General features: G+C 45.2%; 1 protein-coding gene across 3 annotated transcripts in view; it reads left to right on the forward strand.

Moving 5' to 3' along the window:
• Positions 1–22,049, forward strand: part of LYST (lysosomal trafficking regulator) — a 722,897-nt gene that overhangs the window by 245,806 nt on the left and 455,042 nt on the right. For all 3 annotated transcript variants that reach the window (XM_073560091.1, XM_073560092.1, XM_073560093.1), the window contains exons 14-16: positions 4,264–4,424; positions 4,545–4,735; positions 21,770–22,015. In XM_073560091.1, coding sequence (XP_073416192.1) covers positions 4,264–4,424; positions 4,545–4,735; positions 21,770–22,015 — 598 coding nt within the window. The remainder of the gene's footprint in view (positions 1–4,263; positions 4,425–4,544; positions 4,736–21,769; positions 22,016–22,049) is intronic.

Raw genomic sequence — 22,049 nt, forward strand, 5'->3', positions numbered from 1 at the left:
CTTTGCAAACACTACAGACATGAATCACCCTATTACTACACTGATAAAATGTGAGGTTCTTAGCGTTACATATATACAAAAGCAGAAGCATGCTTTCCAAATACTTATGGTAATTGAAGCATGCTCAGTATACAGTTACATTAAGAGAACCATTCTCACTATAGAGTAACAGAAGCATGCTCACTATACAGATAAGGTAACAGAAACATGCTCACTTTACAGATAAGGTAACAGAAGCTTGCTCACAATACAGTAACAGAAGCATGCTCACTATACAGATACGATAACTGAAGCATGCTCGCTATACAGATAAGGTAACAGAAGCTTGCTCACGATACAGTAACAGAAGCATGCTTACTATACAGATAAGGTAACAGAAGCATGCCACTATACAGATAAGGTAACAGAAGCATGCTCACTATACAGATAAAGTAACAGAAGCTGGCTCATGATACAGTAACAGAAGCATGCTCACTATACAGATACGATAACTGAAGCATGCCCACTATATAGATAAGGTAACAAGCATGCTCACTATACAGATAAGGTAACAGAAGCATGCTCACTATACAGATAAGGTAACAGAAGCATGCTCACGATACAGTAACAGAAGCATGCTCACTGAGGACTCTCAATCCTGAATATTTTTCTATCCACTGGCTAACACGGTACAAAGATATACATCTTTCCTGTATACAGATACGATAACTGAAGCATGCTCGCTATACAGATAAGGTAACAGAAGCTTGCTCACAATACAGTAACAGAAGCATGCTCACTATACAGATAAGGTAACAGAAGCATGCTCACTATACAGATAAAGTAACAGAAGCTGGCTCATGATACAGTAACAGAAGCATGCTCACTATACAGATACGATAACTGAAGCATGCCCACTATATAGATAAGGTAACAAGCATGCTCACTATACAGATAAGGTAACAGAAGCATGCTCACTATACAGATAAGGTAACAGAAGCATGCTCACGATACAGTAACAGAAGCATGCTCACTATACAGATACGATAACTGAAGCATGCTCGCTATATAGATAAGGTAACAGAAGCTTGCTCACGATACAGTAACAGAAGCATGCTTACTATACAGATAAGGTAACAGAAGCATGCTCACTATACAGATAAAGTAACAGAAGCTGGCTCATGATACAGTAACAGAAGCATGCTCACTATACAGATACGATAACTGAAGCATGCCCACTATATAGATAAGGTAACAAGCATGCTCACTATACAGATAAGGTAACAGAAGCATGCCACTATACAGATAAGGTAACAGAAGCATGCTCACTATACAGATAAGGTAACAGAAGCATGCTCACGATACAGTAACAGAAGCATGCTCACTATACAGATACGATAACTGAAGCATGCTCGCTATATAGATAAGGTAACAGAAGCTTGCTCACGATACAGTAACAGAAGCATGCTTACTATACAGATAAGGTAACAGAAGCATGCCACTATACAGATAAGGTAACAGAAGCATGCTCACTATACAGATAAAGTAACAGAAGCTGGCTCATGATACAGTAACAGAAGCATGCTCACTATACAGATACGATAACTGAAGCATGCCCACTATATAGATAAGGTAACAGAAGCATGCTCACTATACAGATAAGGTAACAGAAACATGCCACTATACAGATAAGGTAACAGAAGCATGCTCACTATACAGATAAAGTAACAAGCTGGCTCACGATACAGTAACAGAAGCATGCTCACTATACAGATACGATAACTGAAGCATGCCCACTATATAGATAAGGTAACAGAAGCATGCTCACTATACAGATAAGGTAACAGAAGAATGCTCACTATACAGATAAGGTAACAGAAGCATGCTCACTATACAGATAAGGTAACAGAAGAATGCTCACTATACAGATAAGGTAACAGAAGAATGCTCACTATACAGATAAGGTAACAGAAGAATGCTCACTATACAGATAAGGTAACAGAAGCATGCTCACGATACAGTAACAAGCATGTTCACTATGCAGATACGGTAACAGAACCATTCTCACTATACAGTAACAGAAGCATGCTCACTATACAGATAAGATAATAGAAGCATGCTCACTATACAGATAAGGGAGCAGAAGCATGCTCACTATACAGATAAGGTAACAGAAGCTTGCTCACGATACAGTAACATGCTCAATATACAGATAAAGTAACAGAGTCTTGCGCACGATGCAGTAACAGAAGCATGCTCACTGTACTGATACGATAACTGAAGCATGCTCGCTATACAGAGAAGGTAACAGAAGCATGCTCACGATACAGTAACAAGCATGCTCACTATACTGATACGATAACTGAACCATGCTCGCTATGCAGATAATGTAACAGAAGCTTGCTCACGATACAGTAACAGAAACTTGCTCACTGTACAGATACGATAACTAAAGCATGCTCACTATACAGATAAGGTAATAGAAGCTTGTTCATGATACAGTAACAGAAGCATGCTCAATATACAGATAAGGTAACAGAAGCTTTCTCACGATACAGTAACAAGCATGCTCAATATACAGATACGATAACTGAAGCATGCTCGCTATACAGATAAGGTAACAGGAGCATGCTCCAATATACAGATACGATAACTGAAGCATGCTCACTATACAGATACAATAACTAAAGCATGCTCGCTATACAGATAAGGTAACAGAAGCATGCTCGCTATATACAGTAGATAAGGTAACAGAACCATTCCCACTATACAGTAACAGAAGCATGCTCAATATACAGATAAGGTAACAGAAGCATGCTCACTATACAGATATGGTAACAAAAGCATGCTCACTATACAGATACGGTAACAGAAGCATGCTCACTATACAGATACGGTTACAAGCATGCGCACTGTGCAGATAAAGTAACAGAAGCATGCTCACTATACAGATACTGTAACAGAAGCATGCTCACTATACAGATACAGTTACAAGCATGCTCACTGTGCAGATACAGAAACAGAAGCATGCTCACTATACAGATACAGTTACAAGCATGCTCACTGTGCAGATACAGTAACAGAAGCATGCTCACTATACAGATACGGTAACAAGCATGCTCACTGTGCAGATACGGTAACAGAAGCATGCTCGCTTTGCAGATACAGGCAAGTGTTTATTTTTAATGCTTTGTAAAGAATCCTTTGCAGGCAATAACTGCCTGAAGTCTGGAAGCTATGGATGTCACCAATCGCTGGCATTCCGTCTTTGTGAGGCTTTTACTGTAGCTGAATTCATTTTTTGCTTGTTTTAGGGTCTTTTTGCCTTAAGTTTTGTCTTAGGCTAGTTTCACACTAGAGTTCTCGGGCGCAGCGCAGGGCTGCCGCTAAGCTCCGCCCCCGGTCACGCCCCCTCCAGTCAGCTCCTCCTATGATCACATGACGCTGCATGCGATCAGTGTACCCTATATTTAGCATTGAGTACGCTGGTCGTGCGCTGGTCTGATTTTGCTGGCGCTGCGCCCAGTGAATAAAAACGCACTGTGTTGCATTTTTGTGCGCTGGGCGCAGCGCCAGCAAAATCAGACCAGCGCACTAATCTATTTGAGTATCTCCTGGGTGGCACTTGCAAGGTAGTTTCTTCCAAGAGATAGGCAAGTGCTGTACATGTCCAGAATCTCCATAGAAAATTAGCGGAGCCGCAGTGCGCATTTGTGACCGTTACTCCATTCAGAGTTTAGTACACAGGGCACTGGCGATTTTTGGATCCCCAGCAGTGGAGGCCTCCCATTATCAGACATTTATCACATAATAAAATCTTTGAATGGATTATTCCACAAATCTTAAATTTTCCTCCATCCCTGAGATAAGGGATAATCTTTTGATTGCTGGGGCTCTGGAACCCAAAGAACACGGCTCTGCATCGCCTTCATGATTGGAGCAGAGGGGCACGTGCTTACCCTTCGCTTCATTTATTGTCTGAGAATGCCAGAGGAAAGCCGAATGCTGTACTCCGCTATTTCAGGCTGTCCCATTGACAATGAATTGAGCGGCGGCTAACCATGCAACCCTGTGCTTCATTGAAGATATCGGGATCACTGGAGGTCCCAGTGGTCGGTCTCGCAATGATCAGCAAGTTTGGAAAATGAATAACTTGGGATTTTTATATTAACTCTTTAAGCTACCATATGTCTGAAATAATTATTACTGAAAAAAGCATATATGAATTCTTATTTTTTTGTGTTGCTTTGTTTTACTCCCACTGAAAAAAACTAACAAATAAAGGAAAGCAGAAGTTACTCTGGAATATAATTCTCCCCGAAAAGGAAGTTTTTCCTCTGACAGCAATCGAACATTTTGTATGCTTGGTCATCTTGTATCATCTCAAGAAGAAAATATCCCTTCAGCGGGACATCTATGTTTTGGAAATCTACTTCTCTTTAATGGTGAGATTCAGTATTTCAATACATCTATATAACTTAAACCCCAATTTATTTTTTTCAAATTAGAACTAAAATAATTTTTCTGTATTAACAACTTGTAATTTTTGTTCTTTTTTCATCAAGGTCCTGTTCTTGGCATAGAAGAAGCTTTTCATTTATATTGCCGAGGCCCAGATTTAACTTCATTAATGACTTGTAAACATGGCAATATTCTTATCGATCATTGCAAATACATTTCAAAAGAAATATTACAAAATAGAACAATTCATGATTTTCTTATTGAAAACAAAGAAATCGACCTAATGTGTTTAGCTGTAAGTACTTATGTGAAATGGAGATTATCTAGTGGTATTATTATACAGTTCTTTTCACACTGTAGTCATCTGCAGATTTGAGGGAAATCATGGCAAAATCTGATGAATTCCATTATATGGCAAAGGGGCACATCTAGCGCTAGTAGTTTTTGGCAAACAACAGAAATGACAGCGCTTTGTGGCAAACCGATATAAACCATAAACGTTGCTGATCAGTGCTATTTTCAGTTGGGGAATAGTTGAGTGGTGAGATTTAGCTTAGTGCTGTAGATAAATAATTTTGTATCTTACTGTAGACATAGCGGAAAAGGTAGCTTATTGCTTCAACTATTTGTCTTACCACCTGACATGTTAGGGGGGAAATGTCTCAGATTCTGACATGCACAAAGGAGAATTTTGTAATATACCGTATTTTTCGCTTTATGACGCACCTGATTATAAGACGCACCCCCAAATTTGGTGAAGAAAAAGAGAATTTTTTTTTTATGTTAAATGGAGGTGTGTCTTATGCCAGTGTCCGTCTTTCAAATCATATATATGCCCCTCATCCTGGTATCTATATAATCCCCATCCTGGCACATTTCCCCCTTGTGCTGGCACATAGCCCCCCTATCCCATCCTGGATATGGCCCCCCCGTCACTATATGCCCCCCTGCCGGCACTCACATGGCCCCCCCTCTCTCTATATGCCCCCCCTGCTGGCACGCACATGGCCCCCCTCTCGATATGCCCCCCGTGCTGGCAGGCACACTGCCCCCATCCCTATATTCCCCCCTGCTGGCATTCACACGGCCCCCCGTCCCAATATTCCCCCCTGCTGGCATGCACATTGCCCCCCCCGTCCCTATATTCCCCCTTGCTGGCATGCACACTGTCCCCCCCCCGTCCCTATATTCCTCCCTGCTGGCATTCACACGGCCCCCCCCCCCGTCCTTGCCCCCCCATCCCTATATTCCCCCCTGCTGGCAAGCACATGATAAAATAACAAACACTTAACTCACCTTCCGATGATGGCAGCGCCAGCAGGTGCTCATTCAGGCAGTTCATTGTAGCTTCAGGACCTTCCGTCACGTGACCAATAGGACCTGCGGTCACGTGACTCCACTGGGAGTCACGTGACCGCAGGTCCTATTGGTCACATGATGGAAGGTCCTAAAGCTACAATGAACTGCCTGAAATAGCAGCTGCTGCCGCGCGCCCTCGCAGGAGGAGAATGTCAGCACAGACACAGGAAGAGCCACGGGGATGTTGGAAGCAGGAGCCATCATCGGAAGGTGAATATAGTGACGGGGCGGGGGGAGGGGAGAGTGAAGGCTCATGTAATATGCACCGCTCCCCTGTCTACCAACTCGGCGCAGCTTTAGCACCGAGGTGATGGACAGCGGGTGCAGTGAATATTACATGAGCCTAATTAGCGGGAACACGTGACCACCCGCTGTCTCTGCAGCCAGCCCACCCCTGACACCATGCCAGAGCGATCCCCCCCACTCTACAGCACAGCACACAAATTCGGATTATAAGATGCACCCCCCACTTTCCCCCAAAATTTGGTGGAACAAAAGTGCGTCTTACAATCTGAAAAATACGGGATTTTTCCATCTTTATTATAATGTGAGACAGAATAGTTGGAAACGATATAAAGGGAAGAAATCCTTTTTTTTTGTTTTTTTTGTAATCTGTGTACTTTTCCTGTCTAAAATTATTTTGAAAAACACTAAATTTTGTCAAATGCTAACAGATTGTTGGTTAACCAGGTCAGTTACTAGTTTGAAGTAAATATATTTCTCCAAGCCAAAATGTCCAGTTTTGCCTCTTATTTCATTTCAGCCGCTCCTCTGACTATACTGATTTTTTTTTTTTTTTTATATCCGACATACAGGTTCAGAGATATGGGACTTTTTATTTAGAGATAATGTTTATGATTTTTAGCAGGGGTGGACAATTAATTTTTCCAAGGGCTCACATAAGAGATTGTGACCGTTGTGAAATGCTGCACCAAATGACCAAACTTAATTCTGCTTATTATTATTGTTTTATATTTTTATATTTATTTTTATCACTTATTATTGAGCACAATTGAAGATGCTGAATAGTGCTGTTGTTAATACACCAACGAGCAAAAGGGTAACAATGTTTAGAACTTTCGACTTTTAGGCTCCATATCTCACCATGCGCTACTACTTCAAACGTGAGACTACTATCATTTTATAGACAATCATCTTGGCTATCTCATACATAAATTTGACTTGCAACTATTTAGCATATGATTTAGTTATGCAGATTCTTGTCATGTCACTGCATTACCATTTTGCTGCCAAAAAAAAAAAATATTTCCTGTATACTAGAAATTACGACCTGTTTTCACATTCCCTAATAGCTCAGTATGTTATTACGGTAATTCCCAAGTGAAAGATCTCTGGTTCGAATTGAGGAAAAACCATGAAGAAGATTGACAAAGAAATTAAACAGCATCATCCAGCTCATCTGTACCGGTCTCTCAGCCAAGAAAACTGCCAAACTGCATCATGTGAATGCCATGACAGTTGGAAGAATATGAAATGAAGTCTAGCCATCCATTCAAAAGCCAAGAGGTGGACATCCAGGAAAAATATTCAAGGTCTAGGAGTTCTGGTGCAACAAACACTGTGGCTCGTATGCTTCTTATTGGTGAAATCACTGACGTCCATGCAAGCACCATGCAACGCATATTACACAAGTCTGGAATAGTGGCCCGAAAGAAGGTGAAGTAGCCCCGACTTCAATATCGTCATAAGAAGCGTCTGTTTGAATTTGCAAAAAAGTGTGAAAAGTGTACAGTAGAATATTGGAAACAGGTGATTTGGAGATGAGATGAAAGTCAATAGACACGGCTCTGATGGGTGCAAATGGGTCTGGACGAAACAAAGGAAAAACAGGATAATCGAGAAATTGAAGGAACTGTCAAGTTTGGTGGAGGAAGCCTGATGATATGGGGTTGCTTCACAGCCAAAGACGTTGGATACGAGACCTTGATAGATGGTGGTCTCAATACTGAGCTATATGTGAGTATCTTGTAAAATGAGTTACTTCGTACACTTGAGTACTATAGGTATGAAAAGGACGACATAGTGTTCCAGGAGAGTGCCCCGAAGCGTACGTCAAGATTGGTGAACAAAATGGTTAAGTGACAAAGAAGTAGAGGTGCTGGATTGGCTTTTAATAAAAAAATAAAATTCACATTTTTGGAAGCAAAACAGTAACAATTCAGTGACATGACAAGAATCTGTATAAACTAATCATATGCTAAATAGTTGCAAGTCAAATTTATGTGTGAGATAGCCAAGATGATTGTCTATAAAATGAGGGTTGTCTCATGCACGAAGTAGTAGTGGATGGTGAGACATGGAGTCTGAAAGTCAAAAGTTCAAAATATTGTTAGTTTTGCTTGTCAATTTACATGTTAGGCTGGAATCACACTAGCATATAACATATGATGATGCTACATGCTAATGACACTCGGCGCCCAGCTCTGCTGCGAATGGGAGCTAAGTGTCAATGCGTGCTGTGCTCCAGTCCTCTTGCATGAAAGAATCACAGTTCAGGTGCAGAGGAGATGGAGACAGAGAAAGTAATTTCTCCATCTCCTCTATGTCCTGACTCGTCATATATCGAAATGCACTGGGATGACATCCGAGTGCAGTCCTATGTTTCACTCGCAATCATAGACTTGTAGTGCGCATGCAATAATTGTTCTCTCATGCCCAATTAGCATGAAAAAATAATCGCAGATGTGACCTGTCCCATAGTATAACAGTAGCCCGAGTACTATGCGATGTTTTATCGCATAGCACTCTGTCGTGTTATATGGTAGTGTGACACCAGCCTTACAGTAGGTCTTATTGTAACATGTATTCTTACATGTAGAATCTAGTCAAAAAATTATAATTTACTACTTTTTGTAAAGTTTACAGAATATAAAGTGGTGAATCATACTGCTCCTGTTTTTCAGTCCTTGTATCTTGATCAACAGCTCCAAACACGGTATGATTCCTCCACAGTCTCCACATAGTATCATGTCACCACAGAGCCCCTCACTGTAAGATGTCCCCTCAAATAGTATGATGTCCTTACAAAGCCCTCATTCAGAAAGATATCCCCAAACTGCCTTGTTTCGCAGTATTCTGTCTCCACACAGACCCCAATTCAGAATTATGTCAGCACACATCTCCATTGCATAGTATTATGCCCCTACAAAGCCCCCTTGCAGAATGATGTCCCCATACAGTCCTGTTACATAGTATTCTGTCCCCACACAGCCGCCTTGTACAGTATTATGTATCCTCAGCCTCCCGCTCAGAAAGATGTATAAACACAGCCCCCTTACACAGTATTATGTCCCCCCACTCAGAATGATGTGTCCACACTGCGCCCTTGCACAGTATTATGTCCCTACACAGCTCCTCACAGCCCCCATACAGAATGATATCCCCACACAGCCCCCATACAGAATGATATCCTCACTCAGCCCCTATACAGAATATCCCCACACAGTATTATGTCCCTACTCAGCTCCCCACTTAGAATTATGTCCTCACTCAGCCCCCATACAGAATGATATCCCCACACAGAACCCATACAGAATGTGTCCACACAGCCCCCATACAGAATTATATCCTCACTCAGCCCCCATACAGAATATCCCCACACAGTGCCCTTGCACAGTATTATGTCCCTATACAACTCCCCACTCAGAATGATGTCTGCTGTGAATTTGCTTTCTGGCCTCCCTCTGTTTATTACTGAAGGTAGTGGAGCTGGTCAGATTGACAGAGGGGTTGCGAGTTCTCTTTCTGGGCTCCCTCTGGTGGTTACTGGAGGTAATGGAGCTGATCTGATTAACAGAGGCTTGCCACCTGATGATGAGGATGACGATTGGAGATCTGGGGTTTCAGATTGAGATTTAAGACAGCCGACTCCCTCTATCCCTGCTCGTGATTTTCTTCTTGCCTCCTGAGGTCTGATGTTAACAGCTCAGTCCCTGCATGTTCAGCTAAGTGTTCTTTTGTTATTCTGTTTGCATTTGATCTGGTTTTGTCTATCTCAGTTTTGCGTGGGTCAGCCAGCTTCGGCTGGGGCTGTGCTGAATCACCGTCCATATGTTACTGCTTGTGCCAGTTTGTTTTTGTCCCTTATTAGATTGGCCTCTTTTTGCTCTGCTTTCGGAATATACCAGTGTGTTGATATAGTGGGCGAGGTCATGCGACTTTAGTGTATTTTGCATCAGACGTGTTGGACTTTTTGCAGGGTTTTTTTGCGTGATTGCAGACATCGTCTTTCCTTTCCTGTCCTGTCTAGTCAGTGTGGGCCCCATCATTTGCTCAGTCTATTTTCCTGCCTGCGTTTGTGTTTTCACCTTGTCTCACCGACAAGATATGTTTGGGGCTATCTATTCCTTTGGGGGTCTGCTCTGGGGCAGTTTAGATTTCCCCTTTCTTGCTTTAGGCTTAGTTAGCTCTCCAGCTGTGCCGAGGCATCTAGGATCATCGTAGTTACGCTCCATGGCTACTGCTAGTTGTGTGGCTAGGATCAGGGGTCTGCAATCCGCTTAGTTACCAACCTCTCTGGTTTTCTGTGGCTTAGCTTGGGCTTGCTCTCCTCCTCGGTGACCCAATCATAACAGAATCACCAGCCTAACTGTAGACTCTAGGGTACTCTAAAGTAGGAAAGAATTAAAAAAAAAAAAAAATAGAAAAAAAGTATCAGAATTTTTTTTTTCTTGTATATTTTTTCCTCTTTCTGGGGCTCCAGAAGGAGATTTTTTTTTTATTTTTCTAAATGGAGACTAAGCAATTGTCTGATCGTGTTGAGCAGCTCGCTGCTGAAGTGCGGGGAATTTCTGCCTATCTCGCTCAATCATCTGCTGTTGTACCAAAAATCCCTACTCCTGATGTGTTTTCTGGGGATCAGTCTAAATTTTAGAATTTTAAGAAATAATTGTAAACTATTTTTTGCTTTGAAACCTAACTCATCGGGGAGCTCTGTGCAACAGGTTAAAATTGTCATCTCCCTGCTGCGCAGCGATCCCCAGGATTGGGCCTTTTCTTTGACACCCGGAGATCCTATTCTGGCTAATGTGGATGCATTTTTTCAAGCCTTGGGGTTGTTGTGTGATGAACCTAATGCTATTGATCAAGCTGAGAAAACCTTATTGGCATTGAACCAGGGTCAGGATTCTGCAGAGTTATATTGTCAAAAATTCCGAAAGTGGGCGGTCCTTATTAAATGTAATGACGATGCCCTACCAGCTCTCTTTCAGAAGGGTTTGGCAGAAGCCGTAAAAGATGTTATGTTGGGATTTCCTGTTCCCTCGGTCTAGACGACTCTATGTCATTGGCCATTCAAGTTGATCGGCTTTTACGTGAACGTAAAACTACACGAGAGGCGTTGCCGCCTTTCGAACGAACGTCTGAACCCATGCAATGTGATAGGGTTTTGTCTAGGGCGCAACGTCAGGAGTTTAGAAGGTGTAATAAGCTGTGTGTTTTCTGTGGGGACGCCTCTCATGCTATTTCTGTCTGCCCTAAACGAGAAAAGCGTTTTGCTCACACATTTGCTGTGGGCAGTGTACAGCCTAAGTTCCTTTTGGCAATTACCCTGATCTGCTCCTTGTCTACATTTTCCGCTAAGGCTTTTGTAGATTCAGGAGCAGCTTTGAATCTGATGGATTTAGACTTTGCTAAATGTTGTGGTTTTCCTGTGATACCCCTGCGGAATCCTATCCCTTTGAGGGGTATTGATGCTACTCCTTTGGCAGAGAATAAACCCCAGTTTTGGACCCAGGTGATAATGCGGGTCGCCCCGGACCACCAAGAAAATTGTAAATTTTTGGTGTTGCACAATTTGCATGATACTATTGTTCTGGGTTTTCCCTGGTTACAAACTCATAATCCTGTTTTGGATTGGAAATCTGTGTCTGTGGTGAGTTGGGGTTGTCATTGTGTTCTTAGTGACACTCCTGTTTTCTCCACCTCTCCCCAGTCTCATGATATTCATAGAATCATAGAATCATAGAATCGTAGAGTTGGAAGGGACCTCCTGGGCCATCTGGTCCAACCCCCTGCTCAAAGCAGGATTCGCTAAATCATCCCAGTCAGATGTCTGTCCAGCCTCTGTTTGAAGACTTCCATTGAAGGAGAACTCACCACTTCTCGTGGCAGCCTGTTCCACTCATTGATCACTCTAACTGTCAAAAAGTTTTTTCTAATATCTAATCTGTGTCTCCTCCCATTCAGTTTCATCCCATTGCTTCTAGTCTTTCCTTGTGCAAATGAGAATAAAGTTGATCCTTCTACAATGTGACAGCCCTTTAGATATTTGTAGACAGCTATTAAGTCTCCTCTCAGTCTTCTCTTTTGCAAACTAAACATTCCCAAATCCTGCAACCTTTCCTCATAAGACAGGGTTTGCAGACCGGTCACCATTCTGGTCGCTCTTCTCTGAACTTGCTCCAGTTTGTTGATGTCTTTTTTAAAATGTGGTGCCCAAAACTGGACACAATATTCCAGATGAGGTCTGACCAAAGAGGAGTAGAGGGCAATAATGACTTCACGTGATCTAGACTGTATGCTTCTGTTAATACATCCTAGAATTGCATTTGCTTTTTTTGCTGCTGCATCACACTGTTGACTCATATTCAGTCTGTGATCTATTAGTATACCCAAGTCTTTTTCACATGTGCTGTCACTTAGCCCTATTCCTCCCATTCTATATATGCTTTTTTCATTTTTATTGCCCAGATGTAGTACTTTGCATTTCTCCCTGTTAAAAACCATTCTGTTAGTTGCTGCCCACTTCTCCAGTTTATTTAAATCTTTTTGAATCCTCTCTCTCTCTTCTCTAGTATTAGCTATCCCTCCTAGCTTTGTGTCATCAGCAAATTTAATTCCTGACTATTTGGCTGATTTTTCTGATGTATTTAGTGAGAGTAAGTCTACATCTTTGCCTCCTCATAGGAGTTATGACTGTGCAATTGAGTTAATGCCTGGGTGTAAATTTCCCAAGGGTCGGCTTTTCAACTTATCGGTACCCGAACAAGATGCTGTGTGGTCTTATATTAAGGAGTCGTTGGAGAAGGGTCATATTAAACCATCCTCTTCACCTTTAGGTGCTGTTTTTTCTTTGTGGCCAAGAAAGATGGTTCATTAAGGCCATGTATGTTATGCCGTGCTCACCAGGAGGCAGGGCTGCGGTCCCGACGTCATTCTCTCCAGTGTCGCGCCTGCTCCGGGTCCCTCCTCGGGTGCGCACGCCGCGCTCTCGGGTTTTCGCCTCCTCCATGTCGCGCTCGTGCTGGCGCATTTCTGTCCTCCAGGCCTCGGGTCAGCCCTCTCTATGGTAAAGGAGGACCTGACCCGGAAGCTGTAGTGGTCAGGTGCTTCTGGCTAGAGGACCTGACCCGGAACGTGTAGTAGTCATGTGCTATATCAGGCGACCTTCCCCTATGGGAGGTGCCTGATTATTGTTGTGCTTCCTGGCTGGGACGTCTGTGTGGCTGTACTCAGGTCCTCTGTTCCGCCTTGTGTTCTTGGTGCTCCAGGGCACCCTTTCTGAACTTCCATTTCGCTCTGTCTTTGCTCAGTCGTGCCCTCTGGCATCCACTCGGATCTTGTGCTCTGTCTCTTGCTCCGCTGTGCCTCCGGGCACTCTCTCTGTCCCTATAATCTAATACTCCTCCTGGCACGACTGCTGCTCCATTCTGTACTCTGTCGTGCTCCTTGCACGCGTCTTTCTTGGTTTACCTCCGGACTTATTACTCGCCATACGTGCTCACGTGTACCTGTCTCACACTATCCTGTAGTTAGCGCACTTCCGTGTACACACCTGGTGTACCGGCTACCGTGGTACTCGAACCCCTGGGCCTGCTCCTAACGGTCCCTGTATAGGGGTCGGTTCCACCTGGCAGCTTGCCTGGGGCCCCTCGGTGCCACGGCCCAGAGGATCCACTCCTGGAGTTTCCAGCTCCAGACCATCCACTCTCACAGTGTATTGACCATGGACCCCGCTGGTACTGCGGCTTCCTTCCAAAAGGAGCTGGCGTTCCTCCGGGAAAACCAGATTAGAATTATGTTATTTCTCAAGTCCATGGAGTTCTGTTTATCTGCCTTACAGTCCTCTGAGCCTGGGAATGCTGCCCAGTTGGCCAGTCTCCAGCAGGAACTCGCGCAGCAACGCGACTCCCAGGCCCAGATCCTCAACTATATGTCGTCGGTAGATAATCGGCTCCTGTCTATACAATCCGTTTCTGCCCAGGCCATGGTTCCTCTTTCGCTACCGCGCTTATGTACGCCACCTCAGTATGGTGGTGACCCTGTGTTGTGTCGCGGGTTTTTGAATCAGTGTTGTTTGCATTTTGAGTTTTTGCCGCTGTATTACCCCACCGATCGTGCTAAAATAGCATTTATAGTTTCTCACTTGGAGGGGAAGGCCCCTGCATGGGTTAATCCCCTTCGGGAGTGGGATGACCCACTCGTCTCTCAGCTTTCCATCTTTTTGGACACCTTCCATAAGGTGTTAGACGAGCCGGGTCGCCTCGCTTCCACCACCGAGTCACTCTTTAATCTCCGTCAAGGTACTCTAACAGTTGGACAATAAGCAATATGTTTTCGCACCTTGTCCTCCGAACTTGGTTGGAATAATAATGCCCTCGTAGGGGCCTTTTGGCGTGGTCTGTCCAGCCGGATCAAAGACGAACTGGCGGGCCGAGATACTCCTACCATTTTAGAGGACCTCATCTCTCTCGCGACACACATTGATTTGCGCTACCAGGAGCGCACCCGCGAGTCAGCCAGAGAGAGAGGGGCCTCCCACCTCTTCTCTTCCACGCGCAGTTCTTCCCATCTGTTACCCGAGTTATCTGCAGTAGATCCGGTACCTGAGCCTATGCAGATGGATCGTCTCCAGATAGCTCAACGGCGTCGTGTGAAGAGGGCTCTGTTTCTATTGTGGGGATACCTCCCACTTCCTACGCTCATGTCCCAAGAGGCCGGGGAAGTTTCTCCGCCTGGGACTGGTAAGTGAGCTCTCCTCTGGTGTATGTGATTCCTCTTTACCCCTGACCGTGCCTGTGTCCCTGAATTTTGGTTCCGAGAGTTTCACTATGAAGGCTATTGTGGACTCTGGTGCAGTGGGTAACTTTATTAGTCTCGAGGCAGTTAAGAAGTTTCGGATTCCTGTCAGATCCCTGGAGACTCCTAGGTCGGTAGTTCCGGTCAACAGTAAGCCCTTGCAGGACACCGTTAACATGGTCACTGAGGAAGTAGGGTTGCAGATTGGCACATGTCATCGGGAGCGGATCTCCTTCCACGTATTACCGACTTCGGCTCATACCCTTCTTCTTGGTGTTCCTTGGTTACGAACTCACGGGCCGACCCTGGACTGGCAATCCGGTGATATACTCCTTTGGGGACCGTCCTGTCAAAAAAGTTGCCTGCTGTCCATTCATCCGAAGAACCCTGCTTGCTCGTCTTCGGTGGTTACAGGTCCGCTGTCCGCTATCCGGTCTGTGACGTGTGACATTCTCGAGAAGGGAGCTGGGAGTCAGTCTCCACATCTGTCAAGCAACTGGCCTGTGACTTGTGACATTGTCGAGAAGGGGCCTGAGAGTCAGTCTCCACATCTGTCAAGCAACCGGCCTGCGACTCGTGACATTGTCGAGAAGGGGCCTGAGAGTCAGTCTCCACATCTGTCAAGCAACCGGTCTGTGACGTGTGACATTGTCGAGAAGTGGGCTGAGAGTCAGTCTCCACATCGGTTAGGCAACCGGCCTGTGACTTGTGACATTGTCGAGAAGGGGCCAGAGTCAGTCTCCACATCTGTCAAGTAACCGGTCCAAGGTAATTACCGTGTCTTCCGTCAAGTTGACATCCCAGCGCCCAGGGGAGACCTTTGTGTCTAAAAGTAACCGTAGAGGTGTGTTATCCTGGGGACATTCTTCTCCGGTTACCGGCCATGTTGGTGTCAAGAGGACACTCTCCCGTTTATCCCACTGCTACTGGTGGCCGTCTATTGCTCAGGATGTCAAAGACTTTGTGGCTGCTTGTCCGTCTTGTGCCCAGAAGGAAGTTCCCAAGCAACCATCCTCTGACAGCTCGCCTCTTGAGGCTGAGTTGACTTTCAGTGCCCGCACAACCGCTTTGGCCTCCAAGCATGTCAGTGTGCCCCTGCCGGTTCGTCCTGTCTTGGGTGTACCTGCCTCCGGCTCTCTGTCCGTGGAGTTCTCCAGGGTACGGCAGGAGACCAAACTTTCTCTTGGAGAGACTTTGGATCTGATAGGACCACATGCAGATGGGAGGTACCTGGATCCCGCTCCTGAAGATAAGGTGTGGTTTTCCAGACCTAGAAAGAGGGGGCATAAGGGAGGGGGTACTGTTATGCCGCGCTCACCAGGAGGCGGGGCTGCGGTCCCGACGTCATTCTCTCCAGTGTCTCGCTCGCTCCGGGTCCCTCCTCGGGTGCGCACGCTGCGCTCTCGGGTCTTCGCCTCCTCCATGTCGCGCTCGCGCTGGCATGTTCCTGTCATCCAGGCCTCGGGTCGGCCCTCTCTATGGTAAAGGAGGACCTGACCTGGAAGCTGTAGTGGTCAGGTGCTATATCAGGCAACCTTCCCCTATGGGAGGTGCCTGATTATTGTTGTGCTTCCTGGATGGGACGTCTGTGTCTCTGCCAGGCTGTTCGCTGTACTCATGTCCTCTGTTCCGCCTTGTGTTCTTGGTGCTCCAGGGCACCCTTTCTGAACTTCCTGTAGTTATCGCACTTCCGTGTACACACCTGGTGTTCCTAGTATCCAGTACCATCCCTCAGTCATACCCACCCGTGTCTCCTGTGAGCCGTCCCTCTCGGTACCGGCTACCGTGGTACTCGAACCCCTGGGCCTGCTCCTAACGGTCCCTGTATAGGGGTCGGTTCCACCTGGCAGCTCGCCCGGGGCCCCTCGGTGCCACGGTCCAGATGGTCCACTCCTGGAGTTTCCGGCTCCGGACCATCCACTCTCACAGTGTATTGACTATCGTTCCCTTAAAAAAAAATCACTGTTAAATATCAGTATCCGTTACCCCTGATTTCTGATTTATTTTCCAGAGTTAAAAGTGCCTGTTGGTTTACCAAGCTTGACCTCAGGGGGGCGTATAATCTTATTCGCATCCAGCACAGGGATGAATGGAAGACGGCGTTTAATACTCTGGAGGGACATTTTGAGTACCCGGTGATGCCTTTTGGGCTCACTAATGCCCCTTCTGTCTTCCAATCTTTTATGAACGATATTTTCCGGGACTTTGTGGATAAGTTTTTGATCATTTATCTGGATGATATTTTGATCTTTTCCAGTGATTGGGATTCTCATGCGGAACATGTCCGGACTGTGTTCCGGATTTTGAGGGAAAATTCTCTGCATGTTAAGGGATCGAAGTGCCTCTTTGGTGTACAGAGGATTTCATTTTTGGGATTCATTTTGTCCCCGTCTGCTATTGAAATGGACCCGGCCAAGATACAGGCCATATATGTTTGGGTTCAGCCCACTTCTTTGAAGGCTCTCCAGAAGTTTTTGGGTTTTGCTAATTTCTACCGTAAATTTATAAGTAATTTTTCTGGTATTGTTAAACCACTGACTGATCTGACCAAAAAGGGCGCTGATGTGGTGAATTGGTCTCCAGAGGCAGTCTCGGCCTTTCAGGAGCTTAAGCGGAGATTCACTTCTGCTCCGGTTCTACGGCAACCTGATGTCTCACTCCCATTTCAGGTGGAGGTAGATGCTTCTGAGATTGGTGCAGAAGCCGTTTTGTCCCAAAAGGATCCGGTGACTTCTAAAATGAATCCCTGTGCCTTCTTTTCTCGAAAATTCTCCCCATCTGAATGTAACTATGACGTGGGGAATCGAGAATTGTTGGCCATGAAATGGGCATTTGAAGAGTGGAGACATTGGTTGGAGGGAGCTAGACCTCAAGTTGTGGTCCTCACTGACCACAAGAATTTGATTTATCTTGATTCAGCCAAACGCATGAATCCTAGACAGGCTAGGTGGGCCTTGTTTTTCACGCGTTTTAATTTTGTGGTCTCTTTTCTTCCGGGCACTAAGAATGTTAAGGCGGACGCTCTTTCTAGGAGTTTCTTTGCGGATTCTCTTAATATGACCGAGGCTACTACCATTCTAAATGAGGGTGTAGTTCTTTCCGCCATCTCACCCAATTTGAGACGTGCCCTGGAGGAATTTCAGGAGGACAAGCCTGAACGTTTCCCTATGGGAAAATTGTATGTCCCTGACCAGTGGAGGAAGAGAGTAATGTCTGAAATTCATTGCTCCATATTGGCTGGTCATCCAGGTATTTTTTATACCAGAGATTTGGTGAGTCGGCCTTTTTGGTGGCCTGCCTTATCTCATGATGTCAGGAATTTTGTGCAGTCCTGTGGGACTTGTTCTCGGTCCAAGCCCTGTTCTCGTTCTAGTGGGTTATTGATGCCCCTGCCGGTGCCCAGGAGGCCATGGACCCATATCTCAATGGATTTTATTTCCAATCTTCCGGTCTCTCAGAGAATGACTGTTATCTGGGTGATTTGTGATAGATTTTCTAAGATGATCCATCTTGTACCACTCCCAAAGTTGCCATCTTCTTCTGAGTTGGTGCCCTTGTTTTTACAACAGGTGGTTCGGTTGCACGGCAATCCTGAGAACATTGTGTCGGACAAAGGAGTTCAGTTTGTTTCCAGATTTTGAAGAGCTTTTTGTTCCAAACTGGGAATTCAGTTATCTTTCTCCTCTGCATTTCATCCTTAGACCAATGGGCAGACTGAGAGAACAAACCAGATTTTGGAATCCTATTTGAGATGTTTCATATCTGCTGATCAGGATGACTGGGTCTCACTTTTGCCCTTGGCCAAATTATTGCTAAACAATAGAGCTAGTTCTGCCACTTTGATGTAGCCCTTTTTCTGTAACTTTGGGTTTCATCCTCGATTTTCTTCGGGGGAAGGTGGAATCTTCGACCTTCCCAAGTGTGGACACTGTGGTAGAGAGAATGCAGCAGATTTGGGACCAATTGGTGGATAAGTTGTCCCATCCTCAGGAAAAAGCCCAACGGTTTTCCAACCAGCATAGGACCATTGGTCCCCGGTTTAAAGTGGGTGATATGGTTTGGTTGTCTTCAAAGAATATTCCTATGAAGGTTGCATCTCCAAAATTCAAGCCAAGATTCATTGGGCCTTATAAGCTTTTGGAGATCCTTAATCCCGTTTCCTTCCGATTGGCTCTTCCAGTTAAGTTTAAGATCCATAACGTGTTTCATAAATCTTTGTTGAAGAGGTTTGTGGAGCCAGTAGTTCCTATGGCAGCGCCTCCTGACCCTGTATTGGTTAAAGGCAATTTGGAATGTGAGGTAGAGAAAATATTGGATTCTCGTTTGGCTAGACGGAGACTCCAGTACTTGGTCAAATGGAAGGGTTATGGCCAGGAGGATAATTTTTGGGTCTCTGCTTCTGACATTCATGCCGAAAGATTGGTTCGTGCTTTTCGCCGGGCCCATCCTGATCGGCCTGGTGGCATGGATGAGGGTTCAGTGACCCCTCTTCAAGGGGGGGGGGGTACTGTTGTGAATTCGCTTTTTGGCCTCCCTCTGGTTATTACTGAAGGTAGTGGAGCTGGTCAGATTGATAGAGGGGTTGCAAGTTCTCTTTCTGGGCTCCCTCTGATGGTTACTGGAGGTAATGGAGCTGATCTGATTAACAGAGGCTTGCGACCTGATGATGATGACGACGGTTGGAGATCTGGGGTTTCAGATTGGGATTTAAGACAGTCGACTCTGTTGTGAATTCACTTTCTGGCCTACCTCCGGTTACTGGTGAAGGTAGTGGAGATGGTTATATGGCTCCCTCTGGTGGTTACAGGAGGTAATGGAGCTGAACTAATTAACAAAGGCCTGCCACCTGATAATGAAGAGGACGATTGGACATTGGGAGTTTCTGACTGGATTTAAGACAGCCGACTCCCTCTATCCCTGCTGGTGATTTTTTCCTGCCTCCTGAGGTCTTAGTTTCCAGCTCAGTCCCTGCATGCTCAAGTTAAGTGTTTTTTTGCTATTGTTCACATTTGATTTAGTTTTGTCTATTTCAGTTTTGTGTGGTCAGCCAGCCCCGGCTGGGGCTGTGCTGAATCTCCATCCTTATGTTACTGTTTGTGCCAGTTTGTTTTTGTCCCTTATTAGATTGGCCTCTCTTTACTCTGCTTTCAGAATATACCAGAGTGCTGATATAGTGGGCGAAGTCTAGTGACTTCATTATTTTTTCTATCAGACGTGTTGGGCATTTTTTGCAGGTTTTTTTGCGTGATTGCAGACAGTGTCTTTCCTTTCCTGTCCTGTCTAGTTAGCTTGGGCCCCATCGTTTGATCAGCCTATTTTCCTACCTGCGTTTGTGTTTTCATCTTGTCTCACCGACAATATATGTTTGGGGGCTATCTATTCCTTTGGGGTCTGCTCTGGGGCAGTTTAGATTTCTCCTTTCTTGCTTTAGGCTTATTTAGTTCTCCGGCTGTGTCGAGGCGTCTAAAATCATCGTAGGTACGCTCCACGGCTACTGCTAGTTGTATGGATAGGATCAGGGGTCTGCAATCCGCTTAGTTACCAACCTCTCTGGTTTTCTGTGGCTTAGCTTGGGCTTGCTCTCCTCCTCGGTGACCCAATCATAACAGATGTCCTCACTCAGCCCCCTTTCGGAATGATATCCCCACACAGCCCCCATACAGAATGATGTGTCCACACAGCGCCCTTGCACAGTATTATGTCCCTACACAGGTCCCCACTCAGAATGATGTCCTCACTCAGCCCCCATACAGAATGATGTGTCCACACAGCCCCCATACAGAATGATGTGTCCACACAGCCCCCATACAGAATGATGTGTCCACACAGTCCCCATACAGAATGATGTGTCCACACAGCACCCTTGCACAGTATTATGTCCCTACACAGCTCCCCACTCAGAATGATGTCCTCACTCAGCCCCCACTCAGAATGATGTCCTCACTCAGCCCCCATACAGAATGATATCCCCACACAGCCTGCTTACACAGTATTAAATGGCGACACCAGTCCCCATTCCGATGTCCCTACACAGTGTTATGTCACCCTTCCCCTGCAGAATGATTAAAAAAGAAAACAAAAATCTTCTTGCCTGACCTAGTTGCCCTGCAGCTTTGGTAATTGTAGTAACATCATCCCTCCTGCTGCCCTTTCAGACACACTGGCTCAATGATGGAAGAGGGCTCCATGCCCCAAAATTGTTGTCACTGGTATTTGCTTCCTGAGGATACCGATACCAGTGAAAATGAGATGCCGGGCAGAGGGCAGCTGCGTGTTGCGGCACATCTTTGCATAAGCCCCTTTGGCTGTCCCAGTCCATGGGCAGCCCCAGAACAGCCAAAGGGTCACATGTGGCCCGCGGGCTACCCTTTGCCATTTCTGGCTTGACCCACAGGCTGCTATTTGTAATAACGAGTGATGTGTGAATGTGGTCGTAAAAGGCGTTATCCGAGCATACTAGTGTGCTAACAGATTGTCTTTGGCATGCTCGAATAAAATGTTCAAGACCCCGCAGCTGCATGTCTCAGCTGAATGGCCGCAACACATGCAGGGGTTGCCTAACAAGCAGGAAATCCCTGCACGAGTTGAGGCTGTCTAACAGCCGCGAGACATGCATCCGCGGGGACTCCAGCATATTTTTTGAGCACGCCGAAGTCACTCAGCACACTACTATGCTCGGATAATGCCTTATACGACCACGTTCACACATCATTAGTTATTACCTTTAGAGCAACACCCCTTGGTAAAGACCATGGAATTGGTAGTTATTACAAAGTCCCATATCTCTGAAACTATATGGCGAATTAAAAAAAATCAATGCTCAGGGAAACAGGAATAAAATGACAGGAAAAGCTGGCCACTTTTGATCTAGTGACAGGTTCTCTTAAAGTGAAAATGTGATTGCAAAGCATATTATTTTTTGTTGCCCTAGGAAAACCTTGCTATTGTGTACAGTATGGAAAATCCTGCGACTTACACAATTTATGAACCAGTAATAAGGATGAAAGGATGCTTGAAAACCACAGCATCTCAAAGACCATTTAGCACAAAGGAAGTTAAAAGCAAATCCTTGGATTCTCAGTCACTGAAAATGATATTTCCATGCAATGAAAAAAATATTCAGAGTGTTCTGCATGAGATTGGAGGAATTGGATCAATTGTGTTTCTTTTTGCACGGGTTAGTTATCTTTCCTTTCACTGCAAAGTTTTAA

The sequence above is a fragment of the Dendrobates tinctorius genome, unplaced genomic scaffold (genome assembly GCF_039654945.1).
Source record: "Dendrobates tinctorius isolate UK_male_01 unplaced genomic scaffold, ASM3965494v1 ptg000293l, whole genome shotgun sequence".
NCBI classification, from domain to species: domain Eukaryota; kingdom Metazoa; phylum Chordata; class Amphibia; order Anura; family Dendrobatidae; genus Dendrobates; species Dendrobates tinctorius.